Raw genomic sequence first — 25566 nt, 5'->3', positions numbered from 1 at the left:
TGTGTTGTGCCATCCACACGGGGGTTCTGAGGTCCCAGGAGTTCTCCACCTTCCATGAAGCAAAGTGCCTCCTATGGAGAAGCAGGAGAGGTAGCGGCTCAGCGCATTGATGCTGGTGCCAGGCTGTGGGGCTGCACGTACCAGCCCTGCTGTCTACTAACTGGGCTCCCGTCAGCATTTACTCGGTTCTCTGGGTCTTGGTTTTCTCATCTGTGAAAGGACCATAATAATAGTACCTACCTAGTACTAAAAATAGCAGTGCCCAGGGTTTGTTTTGAGTTTTAATGAGATAATACATGTACTCAGCCTAGTGCCCAGACTACAGTAAACACTAGAGGAGGGTTAGCTATTATCACGCTGTTTCTTTTCACCCATCTGTTTGATGGAAGCTCTGTGTTCAGAGGAAAACTGGTGCACACTGTAGATTGCCTGATTCACAGGATTTCACCAACCAGGAGAGAAGGCACAATGGTGACCACTCCGGCTGCCATCTCTAACGGGCATCCCTATGACACTGCAGTCCTTGGAGTGAGCCAGTGTCACAGCTCACTACCTGTCTTCAGGCTGCACCACGCCCTTCTTGAATGTTGGTTGTGCGTATTTGTCTGTTTTTCTTCAGCACCGAGGGAAGAAGATGGCTCTGGTGCAGTCTCTCCTGGGGTTAAGGGATACTCCTTTTATATTCCAAAGGGAACACCCAGAAACTCTGTGCCAAAGAGCCGCCTGCCTATCCTCTGACAAAGTCTAACCAAAAGGAATGCAGTGTTCTGATGCACCAGCCTGGCCTTCTTTTCTAACTAGACTAAAACCAGGCTTATTTATTAATACAACAGACCCAAAGTGCCAGGAGGGATTCACATCTGAGAAAGCAGATTTGGAGTTATTTCTGCTCTGCCTTATGAGTTCACACACAGCTTTTTTTAAAAAGTTCCCCAAGACCCCAACTTGATCTATAATGTTTAAATTCATAGATGACTATATAAATTTATATATGAACATATATGGTAAATATGCCAAGTTGTTAATTCTGGATAATGGAGGAAGGGTGCTTGCTATGTATTTTTAAAAATATTTTAAATCTTTCTCAAAATAATTTTTCAAATGCCTCAGTTATTTGAATAATTTTCTGCACTGTTCCTTCCAGAGACCTTTGCAACCTCACCCTGGTAGGAGGGAGGTTATTTTCCCCAACGTTCTACTAAATTGAGATACAGCAAACTGAACATGCATACGTGGGAAGGGTCGAGCATCTCCGGGTGTTGCTAGAAGCTTCACACTGTATTCCCTGGTGTGGGCACAGAGCATGTTGGGGGCTTAGAATGAATTCTGCTCAGGGACTGCTGAGGACATCACAAGTCCAGCCATCAACCTATTCTAACTCTTCACCTGTTGCTGTGGAGGCAGTGAGCCAGAAGGGCAGCCTCCTGACACCCCTCAGTAGCGGGCTGCAGCTGCTCCTGGGGTGGACCTCGGAAGAACCTCTCCTCTCCAGCAGGGCTGTGTTTTAGTGACCCCAACCACTGGCAGGTAAGGGCAGAAGCACCACTCCATAAACCAATCAAATCCTATGCTCAAGGAAGTTACATCCTCACACGCCAGCCAGAGAGGCCTCCTCCGCATCTATTAGCCAAAGAAATATAAGTTGGTGTTTTCTAAAAAAAATCGACATCCCTCTCCATTCCTCCCTTCCCCCAGCCCAACATGGGACTTCTTACTTGCTCAGTTAAAATTCCAATTAAGAGGGGACTTCCCTGGTGGTCCAGTGGTTAAGACTCCACACTTCCACTTCACTTCCACTGCAGGGGGTCTGGGCTCGATCCATGGTTGAGGAACTAAGATCCCACATGCCACGTGGAGTGGCCAAAAAATAATAAAATAAAATATTATGAATTCCATGTTTAAAAAAATTCCAATTAAGAACCTGTTAGATGGGCTTCCCTGGTGGTGCAATGGTTAAGAATCCGCCTGCCAAGGCAGGGAACATGGGTTCGAGCCCTGGTCCGGGAAAATCCCATATGCCACAGAGCAACTAAGCCCGTGTGCCACAACTACTGAGCCTGTGCTCTAGAGCCCATGAGCCACAACTACTGAGCCCGTGTGCCACAACTACTGAAGCCTGTGCTCCTAGAGCCCGTGCTCTGCAAGAAGAGAAGCCACCGCGATGAGAAGCCCGCGCACCACAACCAAGAGTTGCCCCCACTCTCCGCAACTAGAGAAAGCCCGCATGCAGCAACGAAGACCCAATGCAGCCAAAAATAAATAAATAAAATAAATAAATTTATTTAAAAAAAAAACTGTTAGATGAGTTTCAAGAACTCTTACAGGTGATCTGGGAATACTGTAGAGTCTGGAGCTGCTGACTTCCAGTTGTGTCTGTCATTGAAGATGGAAAGTCAGGGCTGAGTATCCACCTTTACTTGTGATCTCTCATCTGAAAACACTTCATCCTTGGCTATTTAACAACCAATCAGAAAATAGCAAAAAGTTCACATGGAAAAGCAGCTCACCAAAGCCTTGTGGTGAGCCCTGGCCCTGTCACTGTCCACAGGGTTCTGTCTGCATGTCCCTTCCTCCAAGACCACCCTGACTCAGTTCTGCCCCAAAGGAGCTCAACACACTCACGTGACCTTTTGCAAAGACTCGCCATGTTGAACTGAATTCTGCCAGCATCACTGAAGATATTAAAGTGAGCACAAGTGCTCTTGTAAAACCATTTATAATGAAAGTAATGTCTTTGTTATTTCAATCATTGAACAAATGTTTACTGAGTAAACACTTACACCAACTACAGTGTAAAGCATGGGCTTAGGTGCCCTAGAGAAAACCCTTTCCTGTGCCTCTGAGACACTCGCAAGCCGAGTGCAGAGTCCACAGAAGTGCTTTGGGGAAAACTGGGTTCAACACACCTCTACCCGTTTTATGCAAAACTCTCACAGGATTCAAGTACCCACACTGGCACGAGAGTAGGCCAAACTCAGGCCCAACCGCTTAACCTACTGATTGTCAAAGCAGTCCCGATACAGTCAATTCTGAGTGGTAAGTGTCGTGCCACTATAACACACTAAGAAAAGCACTGCACATTGCTTCAGTTAATTATAACATGAAATTACATTCCCTGAACACCTCCCCAAGCGAGGGCAGAGGGTTAAAGCCTCGAGGTGCTGTCTTGCTGGGTGGCAGATGGCAACTAGCCAGAGCTTACACATTCACCGCGGCCCATGCAGAAAGCAGATGACCCACACAACAGACCTGCCGCTGACTGCAGATCAGACCATCCCAGTCATCCGCCAGATCTTCTGTCCATCAAAAAGGAAAATGTGACTAAAAAATACCTGTCTCGCTTATAAGGGGAAGGGAAACAAAGCTTCAAATCAACTTCTGAACTTCAACCATTTCTCAATGCTTTCAGGAGAACTCTTTGAAACTGCAGGGTGACTTTCATCTCTCCAATAAACTTTATCTGACCTCTCCTGAAATGAGAAATGTGATTGCAACGGTTTTACTCTGTGAAGTAGCACTCTTTCCACCCTGCACTGAGCTGAGGCATCTACCCACCATATGAGAACTTGGCATTATTTTTAAAGCTACTTACTTGCAGGTGGAATGGGTTTCTGCCACCTCCCTTCTGCAGAGTAAGCATAAGCTTCACCAGGTGACTGGCAGGAGACTGCATCCGGGTCCCAGGAGACTGCATCCGGGTCCCCAAGGTTCTGGGCATCCTTCTCAGTGAGAGGGGGCTTCCCACGGGTGGCCTGTCCTACGAAGCAGCAGGTGGCATATGCATCTTGTGGGAAAAAGTTTCTTTAAATCTTGATTAGTTGTTGCTTGGCTGGATGGGACCGACAGCAAAAGCAACATGCCAAAGTAGTCAACACTAGAATCAGAATAAGCTTTGGCACTTGGGAAATCCTCATGGAATTTATGGGTTGGTGTGATGGGGAAGGAAGAGTTTACTTTCAACTTTTTTGTTTCAAGAGGGATCTGTTTCATTGAGAAAAGTCAGTATTATTCCAGTAAATCTTTGTTTTCTAACCATTCCAATCTTTCCTAAAAAGGGTTTAAAATTCCAGGATCAAATTTCTTTTCAAACCCAAGTCAGGCTTCAGGCATCCACGTGTAAGAGCTGAGTATGAGGGGACACCAAAAGAAGTGAATTATACCACCTCTTTCCCCCAACTCCTCTTTTTGAAATTGGATATCTGTGCTACCGAAGGCAAAATGATCAGCTTGCTCCCTGAGAAAAGTGAGACGGAGATGGGAGTAGAAGTGGAGAAGGGAGAGTATTACAAAATGTTAAGTACCGGGGTGGGGCGTGGTAAAATAAGACATAAAAATAGACCAGTAAGGGAAAACTGAATGGAAGAGGCTCGTTTGCTTACTTTAACAGTGTTTTCCATTCCAGGAGGCTTGCTGAAGTTCTCTCTTTCAATGGTTGGCCTTGGACCAGCATTTGAAAAGTCTTAGATCTTTGGAAAGGAAGATTTGGACAACAAAGTTGTTTTATCTGGGAGGGTAACTAGTTTACTCAAGAGTTCCAGGACTTTGGTTTTGATGTTATTACCTTGGCCTGAGTTTCTCTGTCCCAGGCAGTCCTGGCTATGTTTACTGATTTAGGAAACAGGGGAACCTGGGAGGGAGGGGGCTTCTCTCACGCGCTGCTGCCACGCTTCGCTGGATCACCTAACTACCTGGGCACCTTGCAGACAACAAGGATGGGGAAAGGTCAAACATTTTTTATTTATTTTTATTTTTTTATTTTATTATTATTTTTTTTTGCGGTACGCGGGCCTCTCACTGTTGTGGCCTCTCCCGTTGCGGAGCACAGGCTCCGGATGCGCAGGCTCAGCGGCCATGGCTCACGGGCGCAGCCGCTCCGTGGCATGTGGGATCTTCCCGGACCGGGGCACGAACCCGTGTCTCCTGCATCGGCAGGCGGACTCTCAACCACTGTGCCACCCGGGAAGCCCTGGTCAAACATTTTTTAAAGGTCCTATCTCTCGACACGCAGAAGAGGGAAATAACACTTCTCTGACTTACCCCCCAAATAGACACCGCCGTGGATGTCCTGCCAACGAGTGATGTGAAAGTGTGTTCCAAAGTGAAATGTAAGCTTGGCCCGGTGCCCAGCTCTCGGCTGTATTCTGCACAGAGAGCTGAGGGCTGGCGAAGCGAAGGAGCACATTTCTCTCCATGTGACTGTGAGAGCCAGGCAGCCCGAGCAGATTTCTTTGTGTTAATAAAATGTGATCTCTAGACTGTACACACAAGCAGCCCTGGGAAAACGTGAGCCAAAGAGAAGGACCCAAGGAAACCCATGGCTCAGGCTGAGAAGGGAACGCAGCTGTCGGCAAACTGGGTTGTACTGAGGCAAGGCCTCCAGGCCTGGCAGGTGCAGGATGATCACGGAGACAGAGGTGAAAGGACGTGCCAGGTGCTCGGGTGAACACTGCTTAAGACATAAAGATAATCCACAGAAGCCCATCAAACACCATCCTGTGCAAAGGCTTGTTCTTCCTTGACAGGCCATAGACCAAAGTCCGTCATGGACACTTTCTCAAGATTTGGAGTTTACCTGGGATTCAAGGTTCCTCCCCACAAAACTGAGATCACTCCAAGTATGGCAGGAGTTTGGCTCCTGGGTTAAACTGTGTATACTCTGGGCTGGTGTAAGGTGTGGCAAACACCTTGCTTTTGTGGGCAACTCCCACCTCGTTGCCACTGTGGCCTTGGCCTCCTATGACCACAGGAGGGATCCATTGCTCAGGGTCTCAAGCCTGTCAACTACATCTTTGGGGTGGCGATGGAAGGGTGGTTCACGGGCTGAGGAAGAAAAGGGGGATTAGTGCCGCTGCTCACTGCACCCCTTTCAACATATTAGATCACTTCATCTCTGGGAATTTCAAATGCACTGTGCCCTCCAGCCAATTTGATCTTCCCAACTTGGAAGGTACCGGGGACAGGGGCAGAGCACCCAGGACCCCAGGAGACTCTGAACCTCCCAGGGACTGTACCAGAGACTGCAGGATTTTATGAGCCAGTGGGCTCCTCTCGTTGAAGGGGGTGGAAGGTCCTAGAAGACACTGCTCCTTGTCTCCCCTCCCTTGCAGCAGCCCAGCCCTCAGCCTCCTGGACCACGGGGTATGCAATCAGCCATAACCAGCTAATTATGGAGCAGTTGAGATGATGAGCACCTCCTAGGCCCAGGTGAGTCTTCACCTTGGTTAATCTGCAAACTGGTTAATTGGTTCAGGATAATTGAAAGTTAATCATATGCACAGTTCAAGTGCAGTCACTGGAAACAGCAGGAAACCGCAGTAGCAGAGGAAGTCAGGTCCACTCTCAGTGAACTCTTTTGTAGCTTCTCCATAGACAATGTTTAAACTTGAGTCCCCTTCACCCCACTGCCCCCATACACTCCTGCACCAATCCCTTGTCACACAGTGACCCTGGTGCCTGGAAGCACATACTAAGTGCTCAATAAATCGCAACTATTATTAATCCACTAGTGTAGCTGATGGATTTAAAGTTAGGAGATTAGGGAGTCTCCAAGACATTTGGCTGGCTAGGGGAAGCACACTGGGGGAGCTGTGAAGAGCACTACACTCCCCCAGAGCATGCTTTACAAAAAGAAAAATCTGAAGCGTTCAAACATCTCTAGGAAAGCAGATCAACAGCACAAAAACATAAAGCACATTCCAAAGCTGAAGAGAAAAAAACTTCAGAACTACTAACATGGGTAACTGAAGGTCACCTCCAATCCTAAGTAGACTCGTAAATTCTCCAATGCTTTTTAAGGAAGGTAACAGAACTTCTGTATTCAATGTCAAGAATCACAGTGTGTAGGGACTTCCCTGGTGGCTCAGTGGTTAAGAATCTGCCTGCCAATGCAGGGGACACAGGTTCAAGCCCTGGTCTGGGAAGATCCCACATGCCGCGGAGCAACTAAGCCCATGTGCCACAACTACTGAGCCTGTGCTTTAGAGCCCATGAGCCACAACTACTGAGCCTGTGCTTTAGAGCCCATGAGCCACAACTACTGAGCCCGTGTGCCACAACTACTGAAGCCCATGTACCTAGAGCCCGTGCTCCGCAACAAGAGAAACCACCGCGATGAGAAGCCCACACATTGCAATGAAGAGTAGCCCCCACTCGCCGCAACTAGAGAAAGCCTGTGTGCAGCAACGAAGATCCAACACAGCCAAAAATAAAAAACAAATAAATAAATTTATATATATAAAAAAAAAGAATCACAGTGTGTGGAGTCCCGAGGGCCCAGCCTCCTCGTCCTTCCAAGGGCCAGTTTTCCAGGGACTCTGCAGCCGTGACCGCTGGCCACAGCCTGCCAGGCTCTATGGCTTGCGGCTGCCTCTGCTGAGCAGTAAGCACCCCAGTCTGTGCTCCACTGGAGTATCCACGGGAATCTGACGGGGACTGTTGGAATTATAGCTTCCTTCCACCTGGCCACTCCTGTCCTGTGACCATGGTACAGAATCAACAGACTTCCCTTCTTCCATTCTGTGAAGCTAACCAGAGTTAACACTTCCGCTGACAAAAAAACAATACTTGCCAGGGTCTTGGATAAACACTTTTCCAGGACACCGGAAACAGCACTGGCCCGAGTCCTTGATCTTCTGCCCACTGGAGGGACAAGTACTAAAGGATCCTTCATAACCTGCTCTGTCAGGAGAGCAAATACCTGGCACAAATATGGTTCTACCTAAGCCCAGGGCAGACATCCCTAATCAATCACAGAAATCTTTCCACTGAGCCCAGACCAAGTTTCAGTCTTTCGAGATGACATTCCAGGTACCTACTAATCCATCCAAACAGGCCGAGGTGAAACCTGCTGCACGGGAAGCTCCTTCAAGCCGGGATCTGGCCGCCCAGAGGAGCAAAGCCAAAGCGCAGCTGGCAACTGCCCTTCTAGAAAAGTTGCCATCAAAGCTAGCTGTGGGTCTTGGGGTTTTCCTTTTTTAAAAATTCTTTTCTCTGGCTAATAAAAAACCCTGCTTAAAAAAATCTAACCCTTGGAGCAATGACTCTAGCCAGATAACTTGCTTTCAGGCTTCCTCTGGAATGCTGAACACCAGAGAGAAGCCAGCGGTTCCCATTCAGAATGAAGACCATTCTTTAGGAAGTAACGAGCTTTAATGCTGTTGACTTTTTTTCCCAAAGGTGTCAAATGTCTTTTGCTTTACAGTTTTAGCTTTCGAACTCTGTCATCCTTTGTGAGTGGCAGAACGTCAGACTCTTAATCCATTGACCAGCTTGGAAGCAGCACCATCACCCCAAGAAGCTTTACATTTTTTGCACCAAAATTTGAATATTTGTCTTTCGATTCATAGTAGTCTTAGAATACAGGGTCACAGAGCTAAAAATAGCACCCGTGTTTGACAGATAAGAAAACTGAGGCCTTGAGAGATTCAATGACCTGTCCAGAGACACACCACCAATCCTTGCAAACCAGGTCCGGCACCTAGATTGGCTGATTCCAAATTCTGTGTTCTTTGTAAATGGTCTACCTTGAAATTATTGCTATGTGTTTTCCCCTCTTACCACTTAAAATCCAATGTAAATAAAAATGCTAACACGATTTATACTTTGATTTGAATTTAGATTGGTCAATTTTCTAATTGACTATCTTATTTTATATTTATTTGTAAGTTAGAAAAACATAGATTATTACCATCTTACAAATGAAGAAGTGAAGCCCAGAGAGGTTGACAACTTGCTTAAGGTAATTAACAGCATAGCTGAGACAATAAATTAGATCTGTTAGTGTACCTAAAGGAGCATCATGGGGCTTGAAAAGACTCAGCCCAGCAAGTCGGAATTCTAAAAGTGAGACTCCAAAGATATGAACTACAAGTACATTCTTGTAGAAGGTGATGTTTAAATACCAGATTATCACTCTGAGTTAAAACTTACTGAGTGACAACTCTCCCAGGTCTGCTCACTGATTAGCCCATTTAATGGCATTTAACCCTCACAGCATTCCTACAAAATAGGCCGCTATGATCCAGACGAGGAAACAGGGCTCAGAATTTAAGTGACTTGCCCTGGGTATCATGGCTTCTCAGGTGACCTCTGACTCCAAATCTGATTTATAATAGTTTGGTGTCTAAAGGCTCCAACAAGAGTGTGCTGATGCTATTAAGACTGTGCTTCTCTGAATGTCTTTATCAAAGCTTGTTATTTCTGCCTAAAAATGATTTCATCCTGATCACCATGGTTTTTGGCCCTTGAGATGGGCTCACGTTTATTTTTAAGCAGCTTGTAATCAGGATGGAAGGGCTAACAAAGAAGAGAGAAAACATGCTTTGGCAGTGAATCCTCAACAGCCAATCCTCTTGCGAGCAGACTAAATTCCAGGAACCAATTTCATTTCTTTTTTTTAATTAATTAATTAATTATTTTTGGTTGTGTTGGGTCTTTGTTGCTGCATGTGGGCTTTCTCTTGTTGCAGCGAGCAGGGGCTACTCTTCGTTGCTGTGCGTGGGCTTCTCACTGCGGTGGCTTCTCTAGTTGCAGAGCACGGGCTCTAGGTGCGCGGGCTTCAGTAGTTGCGACGTGAGGGCTCAGTAGTTGTGGCTCGCAGGCTCTAGATCGCAGGCTCAGCATTTGTGGTGCATGCGCTTAGTTGCTCCATGGCTTGTGGGATCTCCCCAGACCAGGGCTCGAACCCGTGTCCTCTGCAGTGGCAGGCGGGTTCTTAACCACTGTGCCACCAGGGAAGTCCCCCAATTTCATTTCTAATATGACTGACTTGATTTCCTACAACCTCTTACACTGAGTGCTTGGCAGCACCCCAGCTTTAACACATAATGGGTATGGCTATGATTTCATATGCAATTAGCTCATTTAAACTTAGGAGCATTGTGCCTACTCTTTTATAAAAGCTCAGGTAACTGATTGGATGTAAAAATATGCTGAGGGAGCTTTAGTTCCCTCTTGTGAGGGAACTCAAACGCCCCTCACAAGAGGGAACGGTCTTGACTAGTTTGATGCTGATGTACTTTGTTATCCTTAAGGCAGGACTGTTGTACCTTTAAAAGGTTTATCCTGCCACACCCATATGTACACACTGTACTATATTAAGACCCATGCCAAGAACTCCACATCTCTGATCTGGCTGCAAAGCCAAGTTATATCAGGTTAATCCCAATTCTTAAATTAACTGACTTACAGCTTTCCCTTTTGTGTAAAAAACTATTTTCACACTTTTCTTCTGAATAATTTACCTCTGTTTTCTCAGTTTCCTCATGTTTCCATTGTACCTTGACAGAAGCGTCTATTTTTCCTCTCTGGAGACACCCCCTGCCAGGTTTTCATCTTGTAGGGAGGGTTAAGAAAATGTTTGAGAGATTTACACCAGGGGGAGCAGAAGCCTAGGGGGTTCGTTACCATGGAAACCCTCGGTCCTGCCTCCCCCACTCAGCAGCCCATCACTCACAGCTAGGGGCACTGCCAGTCCTCCACTCCACAACCCAAAGGTGTCACCAAAAAAGGAAAAAGAAGAAACCCCAGTCACAAATCCTATAGCACGCTGGAAAAGCTTGAGAGCACTAACAGAAACGAATTAAGTCACATTTCCCCCTTCACCCCCTCAAGGTCTTCCAGGAACAGAGTCAGAGGACGGTAAGGGGTGTGAAGATGAAAGACACAGCCCTTGCCCACGGAGCTATCCAAGGAAACAGGCACTTACACTGTTACGGGATCACAAACGGGTTTTTTGGGGGGGTGGGGTATATCTTCTCAAAGATGTCAGTACCTAGAATGCTCCGGCTCTGCCTCTCCATCACCCTTTCTTCCCTACAATGACTCAAGGGGCGGAGAGCATTGCTACAGCAATCATCGCTGGCCATCACTACTACTTCGTTCCCACTTAAGTAGGAAAAGAGAAAAATAGTAATCGTAGAATAAACATGGGGCTTCCCTGGTGCGCAGTGGTGAAGAATCCGCCTGCCCATGCAGGGGACATGGGTTCGAGCCCTGGTCCAGGAAGATGCCGCGGAGCAACTAAGCCCATGCGCCACAACTACTGAGCCCACGCTCTAGAGCCCACAAGCCACAACTACTGAGCCCACGTGCCACAACTGCTGAGGCCTGTGCACCTAGAGCCCATGCTCCACAACAAGAGAAGCCACTGCAATGAGAAGCCCGCGCACCGCAAGGGAGAGTAGCCCCTGCTCACCGCAACTAGAGAAACCCCGCACACAGCAACGAAGACCCAACGCAGCCAAAAATAAATAAATAAATAGAAAAATATTTTTTAAAAAAGAAATAGAATCTCTCAAATTAAAAAAAAAAAGAATACAAATGAAAGTGGTGAAAGCTTTCATTCAGATCGGCCGCTGTTCTAAGTGCTTCCCCTAGAGCACCTCGTTTACTGGTCCAGGAATCGGCTGGAGCAGGTACTGCCACCTCCACTTACAGAGGAGAAAACAAAGGCAGAAGAGTTAGAGAGCAGGTCAATCTGGCTCTGAGAGCCAAGATCTAAGCCGAGTCTGGAATTTTAACCACATTATGCTGCCCGTCAGTGAAAGGAAGCGAAGAATGAGAGCAGGCTGCTCTAGGGGATGATTATTTCATTAGTAAAATTCGAGAGAAAACCACCATCTTTGCAGATTGGTCTATGACATCCTCTCTGGCGGTACATAATTGAACAAAAACGTTCTTTCGTTTCCATGTATTTCCTAATATGAAAATCTAAGTTTAAAAATATGAAAATTTAGTGGGTGGAGACAAGTGGGAGAGAAGGGCAGAGAGAGATAAACTGCAACAATTTGGTGGGAACACTAATCCCAATTACTGAAACGTCTAAATGACAGAAATTCTTTTGCTCCTCGCTAATATACGCTGTGATTAAGAACATCAGTGTATATACACGCAGCTAATGTCTTTAAAGCCTATTTTGTACTCAAATAAGTGCCTCCTAAAATTATATTTGCATAATTAATGTGTTTGGCAATATCTTTATAAAGAAGACAAAGATACCAATTTCAGTTTAGTCATCAGTGTAAGATCAAATGATCACAAAATCTGAATCAATGCAGTGTTACTGCCAGGTAAGCTTGAGGGTAAAGAGAAATAAGGAGACTATAAGTAAACTCAAATTGCTTCTTTATACCGAATTTTTGCAATACTGAAACTTCCTGTCTTTTGCCTTTAAACATCTAAGGAATCCAATAACTAAATATCACTAAATGCCCTGTTATATTTGGGCCAATTTCATTTACAATGCTAAAAAATATTTTTGACATGAATATAAATATTACTTTAAAAATCATTCATGTGTTACTGGCCATTTGAAATAAACATACTTTAGATTCTATGAGGAAAAAAAAGCATCCAACTCCCCTGGTAAAGTGTATTAATAAAAAGAAATCAACTGTAATGAAATGAATTCTGTGAAATTCCTATGAAGTCAGTTCTACAAATTTTCCTTTTTTAGCCTCAGAAACTCCATCAAGGCTTTATTTCTATCTTTACATTTTATATTATTTACTCTTTCCTCTATAAATCTTTCAGTGGCATTTGGTCTCTAAAAGCAGTATTATTCCAACTGGATATGAGATCTCCATCCTATTTTTAAAGTTTTCTCTAGTAAAAGCCTCCATAATCTCCTTCAGTGATACTAAGCCCACAGCACAATGAATCCATTCTAAGGTGAACTAAGTCTTCTGATCAATCCTTTTGGCAGATGGAGTTTGACTCTTTGTCACTCTCCTTAGAAGAACTCTTCCTACCTTGGGGTACTGAGATCTCTGTTCTGAGCAATCTGATTACTGCCTATCTAGATGATCTTGTTCATCTGGTTTACAGCCCTGATTCCCATTGGTCAGGGCCTGGTGGCATCCTTCCCCAAACAAACCTTCATTTTACCCATTCAATTCAATTCAAGAGGCATTTATTGTGCATGAATGGACAGCCTCACTTAACTCTTTCCATTAAGTGCAAAAACACTTACAGAGCAGCAGTGAGGCTTTCCTTCTCTGCTCCACTATCCATGCTTGGGTTCCACTGCAAGGACATCAAAGCAGACTGTTACCCAGAGCTAATTACAAAAGAAAGCACTACTCTTTCCCACTCAAGGAGTTTCTGCCAAAGCACTTATTTCTGCTGAACCATTTATGCAATCTCACTTTCTAAGAGAACATTTTGTCACAGATGATTTAATGTTGTAGCTCCCTGGAGCACCCTTCTGCAGCATGCACTCATTGTTTTTAGGAATCTAGGGTCTCCCAGGCAAGATTTGAGAGGGAAAGGGGTTTAATTAGCCACAAGTCATCTCTCATTACAAGACCCTAAATTCCAAAGCATTCTTCCAAAAATCATTAATGAAAAAAATAAAAAATTCTAGATTAAACTTCTAAAAACAAAACTTTTAGGAGATCTGTGTGACAGTAGAACTGTATAATTTTTCAGGACAGAAAATGAGACTGGATTCCCATTATGAGCTGGATGGTTAGGGACTTGAGACAGTAACAATACTTGCTAAAGTCAGAAAAGAAGGAAAACAAACATTTCAGGAATTTTCACATTAAGTCATGGAGTGTATATCCACCAGAAGCCAATTTGACAGAAACAAGTACTGAATAGTTTTTCCCCAACAGATGCCTGATTCTGCCAACACTCCTGTAATTGTCTATTGTACATAGCTGGAGGTGAAACTGCACACATTGACTGTTTTGTTTTTTTTCTTTTACTTAAGGGAACTGGTTTGGGTTAGGGCAACTCCTCCTTATTTCTGTCATCTTGGCTTGATCTCAGAGAACACTTCAGGGGTACCTGAGTGAGTTACTTCGTGCAGGTGCCATTCAGCAGCTCCCATTGCTCTCGCAGAGCCTGTCTGCTCTCACAAAGTCCCTTTCCTCCAGCAGCACCCCCCAACCCCAGCCACCAGATCTCTGCATGCTGTGCAGCTAATTCCGGCTTCAGGGAAGAAGGGAGCCACAAATACAAGGTCAGGACTCAAGAATACAAAACTGGGGCTTCCCAGGTGGTACAGTGGTTGAGAGTCCACCTGCCAATTCAGGGGACACGGGTTCGTGCCCTGGTCCAGGAAGATCCCACATGCCGCAGAGCGGCTGGGCCCGTGAGCCATGGCCGCTGAGCCTGCACGTCTGGAGCCCGTGCTCCGCAACGGGAGAGGCCACAGCAGTGAGAGGCCCACGTACCGGAAAAAAAAAAAAAAAAAAAGAATACAAAACTGTAATAAGGACTCCTTTGTCTCTCAGGAGTAAAATTACTAAGCTGGCCAAACACTTGCCTAAGTGTTTTCAGCCTGATATTACTGCTGCAGGTAATCCTTATAATCAAGTACTATTTGTATCACTGAAACCTTCCTTCTTTCTCTCTCTCACATACACATATACACACACTCAAAGAAAAACAAAAACCTACACTCATAGAAATAGGTTTAACATACTTGTTTGCAAACCCAGTAAGCTTTATAACAGAGGCATTGTAAAGTCATGAATATTAATGGCTTGGGCTTATTAAAATCTATTTTTCTACTCCTATGAGATCAGGCCTGCTTTTGGACTTTTAAATTCTGAATCATTCAAATCCCTCAAACTATTTTCTTGCCAAAGAGTGTTTCCCCTAATTGCCAAAATTATGGGCTTCAGAAGTGAAACTTAAACCCTGTGTTTTTGAATTACTTTCTCTAGATCATTAGAACATTGTGTTTTGAAAAGCTGTTTTATGTTCAAGGGAGAGTATTTATTTTCAAAATAACAAAAATAAGGAAGTCCCGGTTCGCCAGAGGAAACTATTGTGAAGTATCTAAAAATGTTTCAAATCCAGCCTTGAACCCAAGAGGAAACGTCCACATGCCACTTCCCTGCTCAAAAACCTTCAATGGCTCCCCACTGCCTCCTGGATCAAGTTCAAGCTCGGTAGCCTGGCATGCATGAAGCTGCCAGCCTGGCTGGCACCTGCCTCTCCAGACTCACACTCCTGCCTCCTTCTTATGAATTTTCTGCACCAGCCAAACTGGATCCACACCTTGTTCCCTAAACACCTGTGGGCATCCCTGCCTCCACGTTCTGCCCTTCACCATCCTGGCTCCTCCACCACTCACTTGGAGGCCCAACGGAAGGTCCAACTCCTGCAAGAAGCTTCGCCCCAGGCCCTCTTGCCCCAGGCACTGACTGCTTCCTGTGAGGCCTGGCAGCCCTCACCGTCTGCACTGCTCCCTTATTAATTTTCAAATGTTTTACTCATTTTCTTGCTTACTCTTTCACCCTCCTCTTTTCAGTAGATATTGGAGGCTTCTATGTACACATCACTTGGCACTGAGGACATGCGAGCTTGTCCTGTCACTCATCTTTTTACCTACAAGTTCTATCTTCCCTACTAAGCTGCCATCTCCTGGAGACCAGCAGCCAAATCACACCCTTGTCTGTCTTCCCCAGGGGGCAGCACAAAGCCAAAGCTGACGCTATTGCTGGGGACCGTCCACATGGCTCCCCAACCCGCCAGCTTCCTCTGCGGCTTTCTCATCTTCATACCATTGACTGCAGGAAAGTAACGGTATGGATCTCGGGTAAGGGCTGGCCAACTAGGGTAGGTACCATGCTGGCCCTTCATGCACATTAGAAAGCTCACATCAACCCAACCAAAATGCTACTTTGCAGATGAGAAATAAATGTGTGGAAAGAGAAAGATTTATCCATTAAAGGACCACTGCGGGGAAGGAGGAATTATTATTCTGGAATGCTTATGTAAAGTCTTACTTGTAAGCAGGAAGATGAACTAGACTCCCCTCCTCTCCCAGCACCCTAACACGCCTTTATGGTTCCTTTACCCCTGAGGTCACTGTATTTCCTTCAAGTATAATTACTGCCTACTAGTAAAAATTCACAATAGTAACAACAATTGATTGACTGATTTACTAGCCATATATGTCCTGGAGAAATCCTCTACTCAAGAACTTCTTTGAACTGCGTTTTGCTTGCTTGATTTTTTTAATCTCATGAACAAGGAGGACTGAATAAAGTTAGCTACCCAAGGCTACTTAAAACTCCGAGGCGAAGAGAGGGGCGAGAAAGGCTCGGCAGAGAAGCAGAGGAGGAATTCCAACTCCAGAGGCCTTAGCTGGCTAGGAAGGGAAAAGTATGGAGGCTGCCTAGGAGTCCAGCGTGAGGTCCTCCTATGAGAAATGAGATCAGATGGTAATGAGAAAGCCACTCGGAGCAGCTGTTATTGGGCGTTGCTGTGTGCCCGTCACTGTGCCAAGTAATCTCCATATAAACTTCAGCAATCCTAGGACGCAGGTCCAGGGATTACTCCGAAGTTCCAGGTGGGACATCCGAAGCTCAGATCATTTGAAGGACCTGCCTGAGATCGTGAGCAGGCATGGCAGGGGCGGGATTTTGCCGGGATGGATCTGTGTCTTTTCAAACACAGGTCATTCTGATGGACATTTGAATGGTGAGCCAGCAGGCATCTAGGTCTGCAGCACATTTCAGTTTATTCCAAAACAATGGTTTAGTGGTTTCAGATGAAGACATTTGCTGCGGGGACACCAAATATTATAATAAAGGAAGACATCAGATGGGACCAATACTCTCAATCATTCCCTTACAGAATCAAATACAGGCCCTGTACCTCCCCGTCCCTCTCTCATGTATTCTTTTCCGATGTTTTTTTCAATCTCATTACTTCCCCTACTACCTTCCCTCTCTCCTCCATTTCCACTGCTGAGACATAAAAAATGATTCCTGGGTGAAAGTGATTAGTGCCGGTTGGAGGGGAGGCTTCTGAGAAACCTGGTAAGTCACCGCTGTCTCTCACCCTCTGGCTCTCTACGCCAGGACGTTATCACAGCGCCTTTCTTCGCACCCCCACCCCCACCCCCTTCCTTCTCTACAGAGTTCTGTCTGGATGTTGCTATTTTTCTAGTCTGGTAGACACAGCGCTGAACTGCAAAGACTCTGACAAGCCCCCCGGCAGGTGCTGGCCTGCAGGAATCCCGCCTCCTGTAGCAGCGCAGGGAACACAGTGCCTCTGGGCAGACGGGCAGGAGAGAGGGCCGCATTTGGGGTCTGGCTAGAATGTGGGGCAGAGCAGGTTTCCCTGGCATGGGAACGGCCCTCCAGAGCTCAACTTTCTCATGCCAGGGTCAGGATTACAGTTCCTCCCTGGCACTCGCTGTAGTTCGCCTGGGAAGGGAAGCGAGAGTGGGGGTGGGAGGGTGGCAGGCAGCCAGCACGCCACCCAGAGCTGGGCGAGCTCCACAGGGCACAGCCACGTGCCTGGAGCACACGGTCACGCAGGCAGGCAGCCAGGGTGCCCGGGGCTCGCACGAGACCTGGGGGCTGGGTAGCCAGTGAGCGGCTGTTTCCACACTGGAGGAACAGGAGTTGCTAACCCAGAAGCGCAGCTGCTGGGGTAACGTCAGGGAAGTGGCTCGTCTCAACCCAGAGCAGAGGAGAAAAGTCAGGCAGGCTCTAAGGAATAGGGCCTGGGCATGCTGGGGAAAAAACAACAACAACAAAAAAAAAACGCACGTCCTATTTTTGCAGAGGGAAGGGCACTGGATGAAACAAATCCCTAAATGGAGAACGGGTTTGGGAATAAGCCATTCCTTTCCCTACTTGCAAGCCACGACATCATTCTAGCTCCAGGCTCTGAGTATGCATGTGCCACACACCCTGTTAAAACCCCACAAAAGGGGGATTATTTACAGTCTCCATTCTATTGATGAGAAAACCAAGGCTTAAAGAGGTCAAGGAATCGACCTCTGGTTACAAATGCAGGATGTGAACCCAAGTCCCTGGGTCCAGAGCTGATACTCTTAAGCACCCAGTCACCCTTGCTGTCCATACCTGTCTGGGAATACCTCTTGCCAGAAGGCTAGGATCCACTGTCCTGGGAATGTTTCACATGACAAAGCCAAGAGAACAGGGCAGGCCTGTCCTCTACAAGGTGTGGTGGAGAAGACAAACCCTTACAAGAAACAAAAAAGTCTGCCTGCTTCCAGAACAAAGCTGTCTCTCTCCCCTCGTGATCTCCTTGAACCTGATGAATGAAAAGCACTTTCAAGATATACCTGGGGCGCAGTGCACCTCAACTCAATCAGGGCGCTGCCAATCTGCAGATTTATCAACATGCTGGAAGGGAAAATATATGAACTGCATGCCCTGAAGGGGAGGGAGAAACTGAAGCTTCATCTCATGATGCTGGAAAAACCAAAAGAAGCCTGTTGCCTAAGCAGGACTCTCATAATCCCAGAACCACCAGCACAGAACTCCCCTCCACCATGGTTCAGAACCCAGAGCCAGCATCTTCCTTCCATGTGAAAAGCTCATTACAAGGCAAGGTCAGCAATTCCAGGACACGGATTCCATCCTGCAAGGGTACCATGGGGTCTCCCCTACCTCCTCACTCTCCTTGGGCCACCCATTCATGCCCTCCTCTTCCCACTCACCACCACATGTAAGGGTTTTCACTTCACTCCGTAACCAGCCTTCATCACAACCTAGGCTCTGTGCTCAGAACTGGAAAGAGAGGCTTCGTAATTCTCAGCTGAATACGGGTCTAAAGTGGTAGGACACCCTCAAGCTATTCAAAGAAAAACCACCAGAGGAAACAATTTCAAATCTGGCTTTACAAGCATGTGATTTAAAAATAACTCTGCCTTTGTCTGCTATAGATGACTTCCCTAAAGGGACTGCTGTCCTTAAAGCAATTGCTCAATTCTCAGGGCAAACTGATTCTTATTTTTCCAGTACGCAGCACATACCTCCAGGAAAGCACTCCCAGGTACCACCTCTGATAGCATCTGACATGCAAACATCGAAGTGGTCAGGATGATTTCCTGCCTGGGAAAGTCCAGGCTGGCCTGGGAAAGTCTAGGAAGCTGCATCTCAGGTGACTGAGAAGCCCGTGCAGGTGGCTATAGCATCCAGGAACCACCACTCTTCCTTCATTAAGATGTCACCCCAGAAAGCTTAGCAATAACCCCATAGCCACAGGAGGTTTCAATGGATCCCTGGGTTATTTCTTCAAGGAAAATTGTATTCAGATATTTAATTCATTCTTTGATCAGATAGCTAGACAGAGGAATAAGGATGAGTATATAAAACAGGAAAGAGGTTGGAGGGCAGTCAGGGTAAATAGTAAGAGAATTCACAAGAACGCTCACCTTGTCATTCCAAGACACGCTTGGGGTAAACCTAGAAATGCATAATTTGTCACCTCACAGCTTCATTTCCTTTCAACCACACAGGCAGCACTAATGGCACAATGTTACTGAGTGTAACTCAAAAGATGCATGCTGAGCAGAGAGCAGAAAACAAATGTTTAATAAAATTGCTTTGCAATTATCTCCTGATTAGTCTGATGTCTCAGTTTTATCAACTAAAAGTGTATAAGTATACTCTTATTAACATTATATTTCTTCTTGGCAACTTAAGGTCTCCTGACCTTCTCAAAAGTTTTGCCATAAAGCATTACAGGAGGTAAAAAGCATCCATGTGTGTGACAGGACCCTGAATTAAGCCCAGATTTTGTCATTCAAATCGAAAGTCAGAGATCAGTAGTTCTCAACGGAGGTGATTTTGCCCTCAGGGGACATTTGGCAGTAACTGGAGACATTTTTACTTGTCACAGGCTGTGGGAGGGGGTAGTTTTACTGCCTTCTGGAGGACAGAAGCCAGGGATGCCCTTAAACATCCTACAATGCACAGGACAGTCCTTACAACAAAGACTTACCTGAAACGTCAAACAGTGCCAAAGCTGAGAAATCTTGCTCTAGACTGAAATTCTACAATTCCCAGAATGTTCACAGCTACATCTGTGCTCTTCCCTTCTGAGGACTTATTTTCCTCAAGATTAACTTGGTATTTCTATTCTGGTCACCACTGTGATTACAGAGAATAATCAAGAACTTCCTCCTTTTTCAGGTTTGCTTGTGATATACCATCCAACACTCCCTAGAATTTTACTTTGCATTATCACCTTTATAATGATCAGCACTGTACGAAAAGCAGTGTTATTTTACCTGCATTTGGTATTTTAAGAAGAGCTCTAACTTCTTTTCCTTTTTTGTCAGGACTATCACTGAGTTTAACTGAATTGAAGAGTATTATTTTGAAGTGTGTTTCCATTATGAAAAAGGACGTTTAAATGAAGAGCTTACTTCTAGATGCCAGTGCCCCGTCTGATCCTAGTGCCTTTAACTCCATAACCTAACAAAATGATAGCCACTGAAACTAGGCAGTCCTTTGTTACGGATTGCAAACCTGATTCGGGCATCAGACGTTTCTGAAAGTCATTAATACTGATTCTGTGAGCCCTGACAAGTGACTTTTAAGGAAGCTTCAAACTCCAAAACCCCAATTCTTGATTTTTCAGTGGAAACCTAAGGGTGGGGTCCCAATAACTGCATGCCTCTTGGGAAAAAATACAGAGTTTCTAACATGGCACATATCCTGTACGTGAGAGAAAACTGAGAAATACTTGTCAAATGAGTATATGTGTTAGGCTTAGAATACCCCAAGCCAAAAACTATTGGTCAAAATCTCCTGACATTTCTCTCCAGAAAAAAGGGTTATATACTGTACCTAATTGCTTTATGAAGGTATTTCAGAAGGCAGAAATTGGAATAAATGATGAAAGTTGACACAGAATAATGATCGTAACTGTTCTCATTAAAAAATAACTAGTGCTTGTCATTTGACCCTTTATACATACTGTCTCTAATTTTCACAATAGTCCAATCAAATAGAAATTATACCCTCCTACACAAAGGGAAACTGAGGCCCGGAAAGACTGTATCACTTTGTAAGGTCACACGGCTACGAAGTGGTCAGTCTCATTCTGCAGAGAAGATGACTGAGGCATAACTGTGCCTTCTCCCTGAGGCTCTGTCCCCTTCCTCCTGGTTGTTTTCTCACTCTGAATGGTTATTTATTTTGTTGTCTGTTCCTGGGAAAACGGCCTGTGTGTCCTAAGTAACAGGGGCTCAGGGTCACATAAAGGAGTGTTTCCCTAAGCTTCCGTGACCTTCTGAGGTGGTCAGAGGCTAAGACTTAAAGCCATTCCAGCCAGTAGCCTTGAAGTTATAATTCAAAGTGGGTTTTGGAGAAGGGGCAGCACAGAGAGATTTGATGGGAGAGCTTCAACACTAACATTTCAAGGCAGGGGCGTTCTCTTCCTCCTCTGCACCGTTTCGTTTCATTTTAATCTCGCTCTGTGTGTCACAGAAATTCTACACGAGTTGAGGACATAGACTTCAGGAATGATCTCTAGCACAAGTCTCCCATTGTCCTGCTTTCTGTCCTCCCCACAGCTAAGGCCCTTGGCTCAGCGACCTTCCTGACAATTTAGCTGGCTTCATCTTTGTTCCTGGTTACCTGCGCTCGCTCGTGAAGTGGCCTTTCTTCCTGTTCATTTTGTACGACAGGGTACTAAAGGCACGAAGACAGAGCTCCCTCAACTTGTGTTTATATCTGAGCATTTGGCGGTGGGTTTTGAAGTACTGGTCATTTCAGGTAACGTTTTTGTGTAATATTTCAACACCATTTAAAGCCAGCCTTGGGGCCTTGTGGGTTTTGATAAAAGTGGATTACGTGTGGTGAACAGATGAAAATGAAAACAAATATATAAGAACAATTTGGTTTATAGGAATGGGGAAAAGAGAGAGACGGGATCTGATGCTGAAGAAGGCTAAGCCACGCTTAATGTGAGAGCTGCTTTTAGATTTAGTTTCTCAATCGACGACAACACAAGATGAAATGGATGGAAAAGCTATCTGCCCCACACCCCGACTCACATTTTTTTCCTTTGGGCCAGAGAACAATGCATATAGGTAAACCACAGCCTTATAGACAGTCTACCCAAATCATTCAGCAAGGTCCTATTATCTGTGTATTTGGGGAATGAGGAAAAGAGACAGAAGATGAGATGGATGCCTAAGTTATCCAAATCATTAACTGCAGGTTGGTATTTCTTAAACTGCAGTCCTTGGATCAGCTGCATTAGAATCCCCCAGGGGGCCGGTTAAAAATGCATATCCCTGGGCCTCATCCAGACCTGAAAAATCAGACTTTCTGGGGGTAGGTTCCATAGAATCTGCCTTTAGCTGAGTCTCCAGGTGATATGCTCATTGAAGTGGGACAACCACTACAATGAAATACAAGACTCCACTTTTCAAGTGTGCTAAAGCACCCCTGTTCGTTAAGACGTTTATATCACCCGCACCCTCTCCCTCCTTCTCCCTCCTCCCCACCTGAAGGGAGAAACTTCTGAGAGTTTACCTGGTCTGATGGGGCTCTGCATACAGTTTGGGGATGGGATGCCAGGGTGAATGGGTGCAGAGGTCCGACTGCTGAGGTCCATGACGGAGGGGGCAGCTGAGGAAGCCGGCTGTAGCCCGGGAGGGTGAGGGCTGTGGTCATGCTGAGACGGGCTGGGGGGAATGCCATTTTCCGACAAAAACTCCTCCAGGTCCATGTATTCCAACTGGAAAGTATCTCCGTCATAGGGAAGAGTTTTGTCCCATAAGGTGGGTCCCAAGAATGCTGACTGAGGGACCGTCGGGCTATTACTCTCATCATCCAGCTTCTTTTCCTTGTCTTTATCTTTACTAAATGCTGCAAAAAGGGGGGGGAAATTGGAGTTTAAAAAAGAAAATGAAAAAGTCTTGCTTTTTTAATCACTCCTCCTGGCTTCTGCTACAAGACTACTTCCCACAAATGCCAGGGTCCTTCTCTAGCTGCTGGTTCTTGTGGACCTAGAGTTAAAAGTTCAGGCAGGACATGGATCTCTGCCTGTTTTTCAACATCTTCCTATTTACTTTGGAAAGAAAGCACTAGTCCTCGGGACAGGGCTAGAGACTGATCTGGGATATAAACAAGACAGCACAGGATTCAGTGCATTATTTGAGGAGACGATAATTTAAATCTACAGTGGTAAAATAACACCTGCAATTACATACAACTGCTGTGATTTTTAAGAACACAGCCAATAACCAGGCATGATTTATCCTCCAGGAAACTGATTACAGTAACAATATGAGGTCATTCATATTTAGAAAGCCAGTGCATTCATAATTCTAATTTTGGTAAAGCAGGGACTCTCCACCCTTCTTTGATACCATGTACTGAGCACCTACTAACATACCTGGTTCTTTCCATATATTTTTCCCCCAAAAGAATCTCATAATAAACTTGCAAATAGCGACGATCCCCATTCACAATGAAGCAACGGAGGCTCTGAGACTTGATAGGAGCTTGACCAATGCCTCACATTGCAGAGAGGAAAGCTGAGAACTGCCTAGCCCACAATGTGCTTTGCTTCTAAAGCCACTGAGGTACGTTGCATTTTACAAAAGGAGTTTTTTGTTTTGGTTTGGTTTTAAATACGAAGTGTTTTCTTCCTCCTCTTCCCCAAACACTGAAGTATGATCCAACTCAAAAATTATACATGTATGCAACCTGTCAAAAGCACAAATATCAGAAAAGGTGGTTCCTCTGGATACCTGTGATGGAGGTGTGCAGCTGCTTTCTACCTGGAAGTATCACTCACCCCATTAGGTCTTTAACCAGCGCTCTGGATTTGGACAAGTCTAGTACTCAGGTGCGGGTGGCATCTGGGATTAAGCAATTTGGCTTCTGAGCTTCTTCCTCACAGAAACACAGTCTCCATCGCCATTCATTCTAATCCTCTACGGTCTCATCTCTCAAGAATCTGACTTTAAAACACCCACAGATGCAAAAGACTGCAGGCAGCACCTTCCTCCCAAGTGCTCCTCCTTAAAGGGGAGTTAAGAGGGAAGCTATGTTCTGCAGACGGCGAACCAAACCCCTCAACTCTTGTAATGCAACAGGTTGCCCTAGGAAAGAAGATGCGAGTAATCCCGGGCTACTTGTAGCCAAATGATCTTTCAAGACTTTACACTCTGAGCCGCACGGTTCACCGCACGGTTCATATCTGCTACCGTGATATCGAAGGCATGAAACCCAAACGGCAAATCCCTGGCGGCACCAGCTGGGTTCGGCGCCTCCTCGCACGACCCCTCCTGGCCCGCTCCAACCAAGGTTGCCTGGGGAAGGTTTGGGACTTACCAAGAAAAGGCTCAAGCCAGAGGAGGCTCCTGCGCGGTTACACGTGAGCCTGCTCCGCTCTCCCCTCCCACCAGGAAAAGTGCACTGGGAAGGTGGCAGCGCTGGGGGCGTGCGCGGCATCCCGCCCAGAGACCACTCCCCCAGCCAACCCCAGCCAACACCCCCCTTTCTGAAGCACCCAGCCCGGGAGAACAGGCATCTCCGCTCTCACCTCGGGTGTTCCAAACACTAACAACTAACAGCAGCGATAAGCACGATCCCAATACCCAGGCTCCGCAGTGAGACCCCCGACTCGAGCCCCCACCCGCGTGGAAGCCGGCCCTGTGGTTTCTCTTCCCAGCCCGCGCTACTCTGCCTGCGTGCAGGCGGTTTCCCTCTGCGTGCGGGTGAACCTCAATCTAGGGAACACTGACCTGTCAAGTTCTATCTCCCACCTGCGCCGCCCGAGCGGGACCCGGGAAGGCCCGGCCGGGTCCCCAACGCTATTTTAAACGTTGCTCAGCGAGAGGGTCCCCTCCCCTTTTTGAGGAGGAGGGATGGGGCGATAGGTGAGCTCCTCGATTTCATCAAAGCAAGGCCGGGGTGCCGGGGGCAGGGACGGAGGGGTATGGATGCTCCAGCGGGGGTGCCCGGCCCAGGAGGGGGCCCCGGAAGCGTTGTTCCTTCCCAGAGCGGGGCAGCCAGGAGGGCAGCGCTCACCGTCTTCGTGATGAAGGGGGAGCTTCAGCGGGTTCTCCAGCAAGGACCTGAGCACGCCGTAGGGAGGCGGGATAAAGGTGGGATTCAGTGGGAGCTGTCGGGACATTTTCTCCATCGCGATGCACTCAATTTTTTTTTTTCTTAAAAAATAAAAAACAACCCCAACCTCCCCCAAAAATGTTGAGCTTTTTCCTCCGTCCTTTGCCAAAAGTTCTCGCTTTCAAGGAGGTGCAGACAGGGAAGAAAAAAAAATTACTTATGTCTTTATAAATACATCTGCGTAAAAATATAAAAACAAAAAACTTTCGGGTTCCCAATACAGTCCCCAGAGAGCGCGCCAAGTGCCCGCGGGCTCCTCCACGACGTGCAGGATGCTCTCACTTGCTTCGAACCCCTCGTCTTGTTAAATGTTCAAAATTGCGAAAAAGAAAGAAAAAATATGCAGACAGCTGCAGAGGGCGGAAGGCACCGCACCGCCCGGCCGAGTCGCGCTAGCTCAGAGGCCGCGGGCCGTCCCACCCCACCCCCCTCCCCGAGCCAGCGGCCGCTGCTCCCCCGCGCTCCGCTGCCCCGCAGCGCCGGGCTCAGCGCATCCGGCCGCCCATGTGCCGCGGCCTGACAAGAGTGACGTCAGGGCCCGCACCGCGCGCCGATAGGCGTGCGGGGGCGGGGCCCCACGCGGGCCCGCCCGTCCGCCGCCGCGTGTTTAGCGTCGTCGCGCGCTCCAATTTTCTGGGACCGTGTGGCTCTGGCGGGCTGCAAAGAGACAGGCGTCGGGGCGTCAGGT

The 25566-nt window shown here is 46.6% G+C and overlaps 1 protein-coding gene across 2 annotated transcripts in view; it reads right to left on the bottom strand.

Moving 5' to 3' along the window:
• Nucleotides 1-25279, bottom strand: part of HLF (HLF transcription factor, PAR bZIP family member) — a 54452-nt gene extending 29173 nt beyond the window's left edge. For both annotated transcript variants that reach the window (XM_029212262.1, XM_029212263.1), the window contains exons 1-2: nt 24780-25279; nt 22272-22607 (exon numbers count right to left, since the gene is read on the bottom strand). In XM_029212262.1, coding sequence (XP_029068095.1) covers nt 22272-22607; nt 24780-24894 — 451 coding nt within the window. In that variant the 5' untranslated portion in view covers nt 24895-25279. The remainder of the gene's footprint in view (nt 1-22271; nt 22608-24779) is intronic.
• Between the last annotated feature and the right edge of the window lie 287 nt (nt 25280-25566).

Source organism: Monodon monoceros, unplaced genomic scaffold (genome assembly GCF_005190385.1).
Source record: "Monodon monoceros isolate NGI ecotype Baffin Bay Population unplaced genomic scaffold, NGI_Narwhal_1 Super_Scaffold_9, whole genome shotgun sequence".
Taxonomy (NCBI): Eukaryota; Metazoa; Chordata; class Mammalia; order Artiodactyla; family Monodontidae; genus Monodon; species Monodon monoceros.
This window is presented reverse-complemented; position numbering and strand designations above follow the sequence as displayed.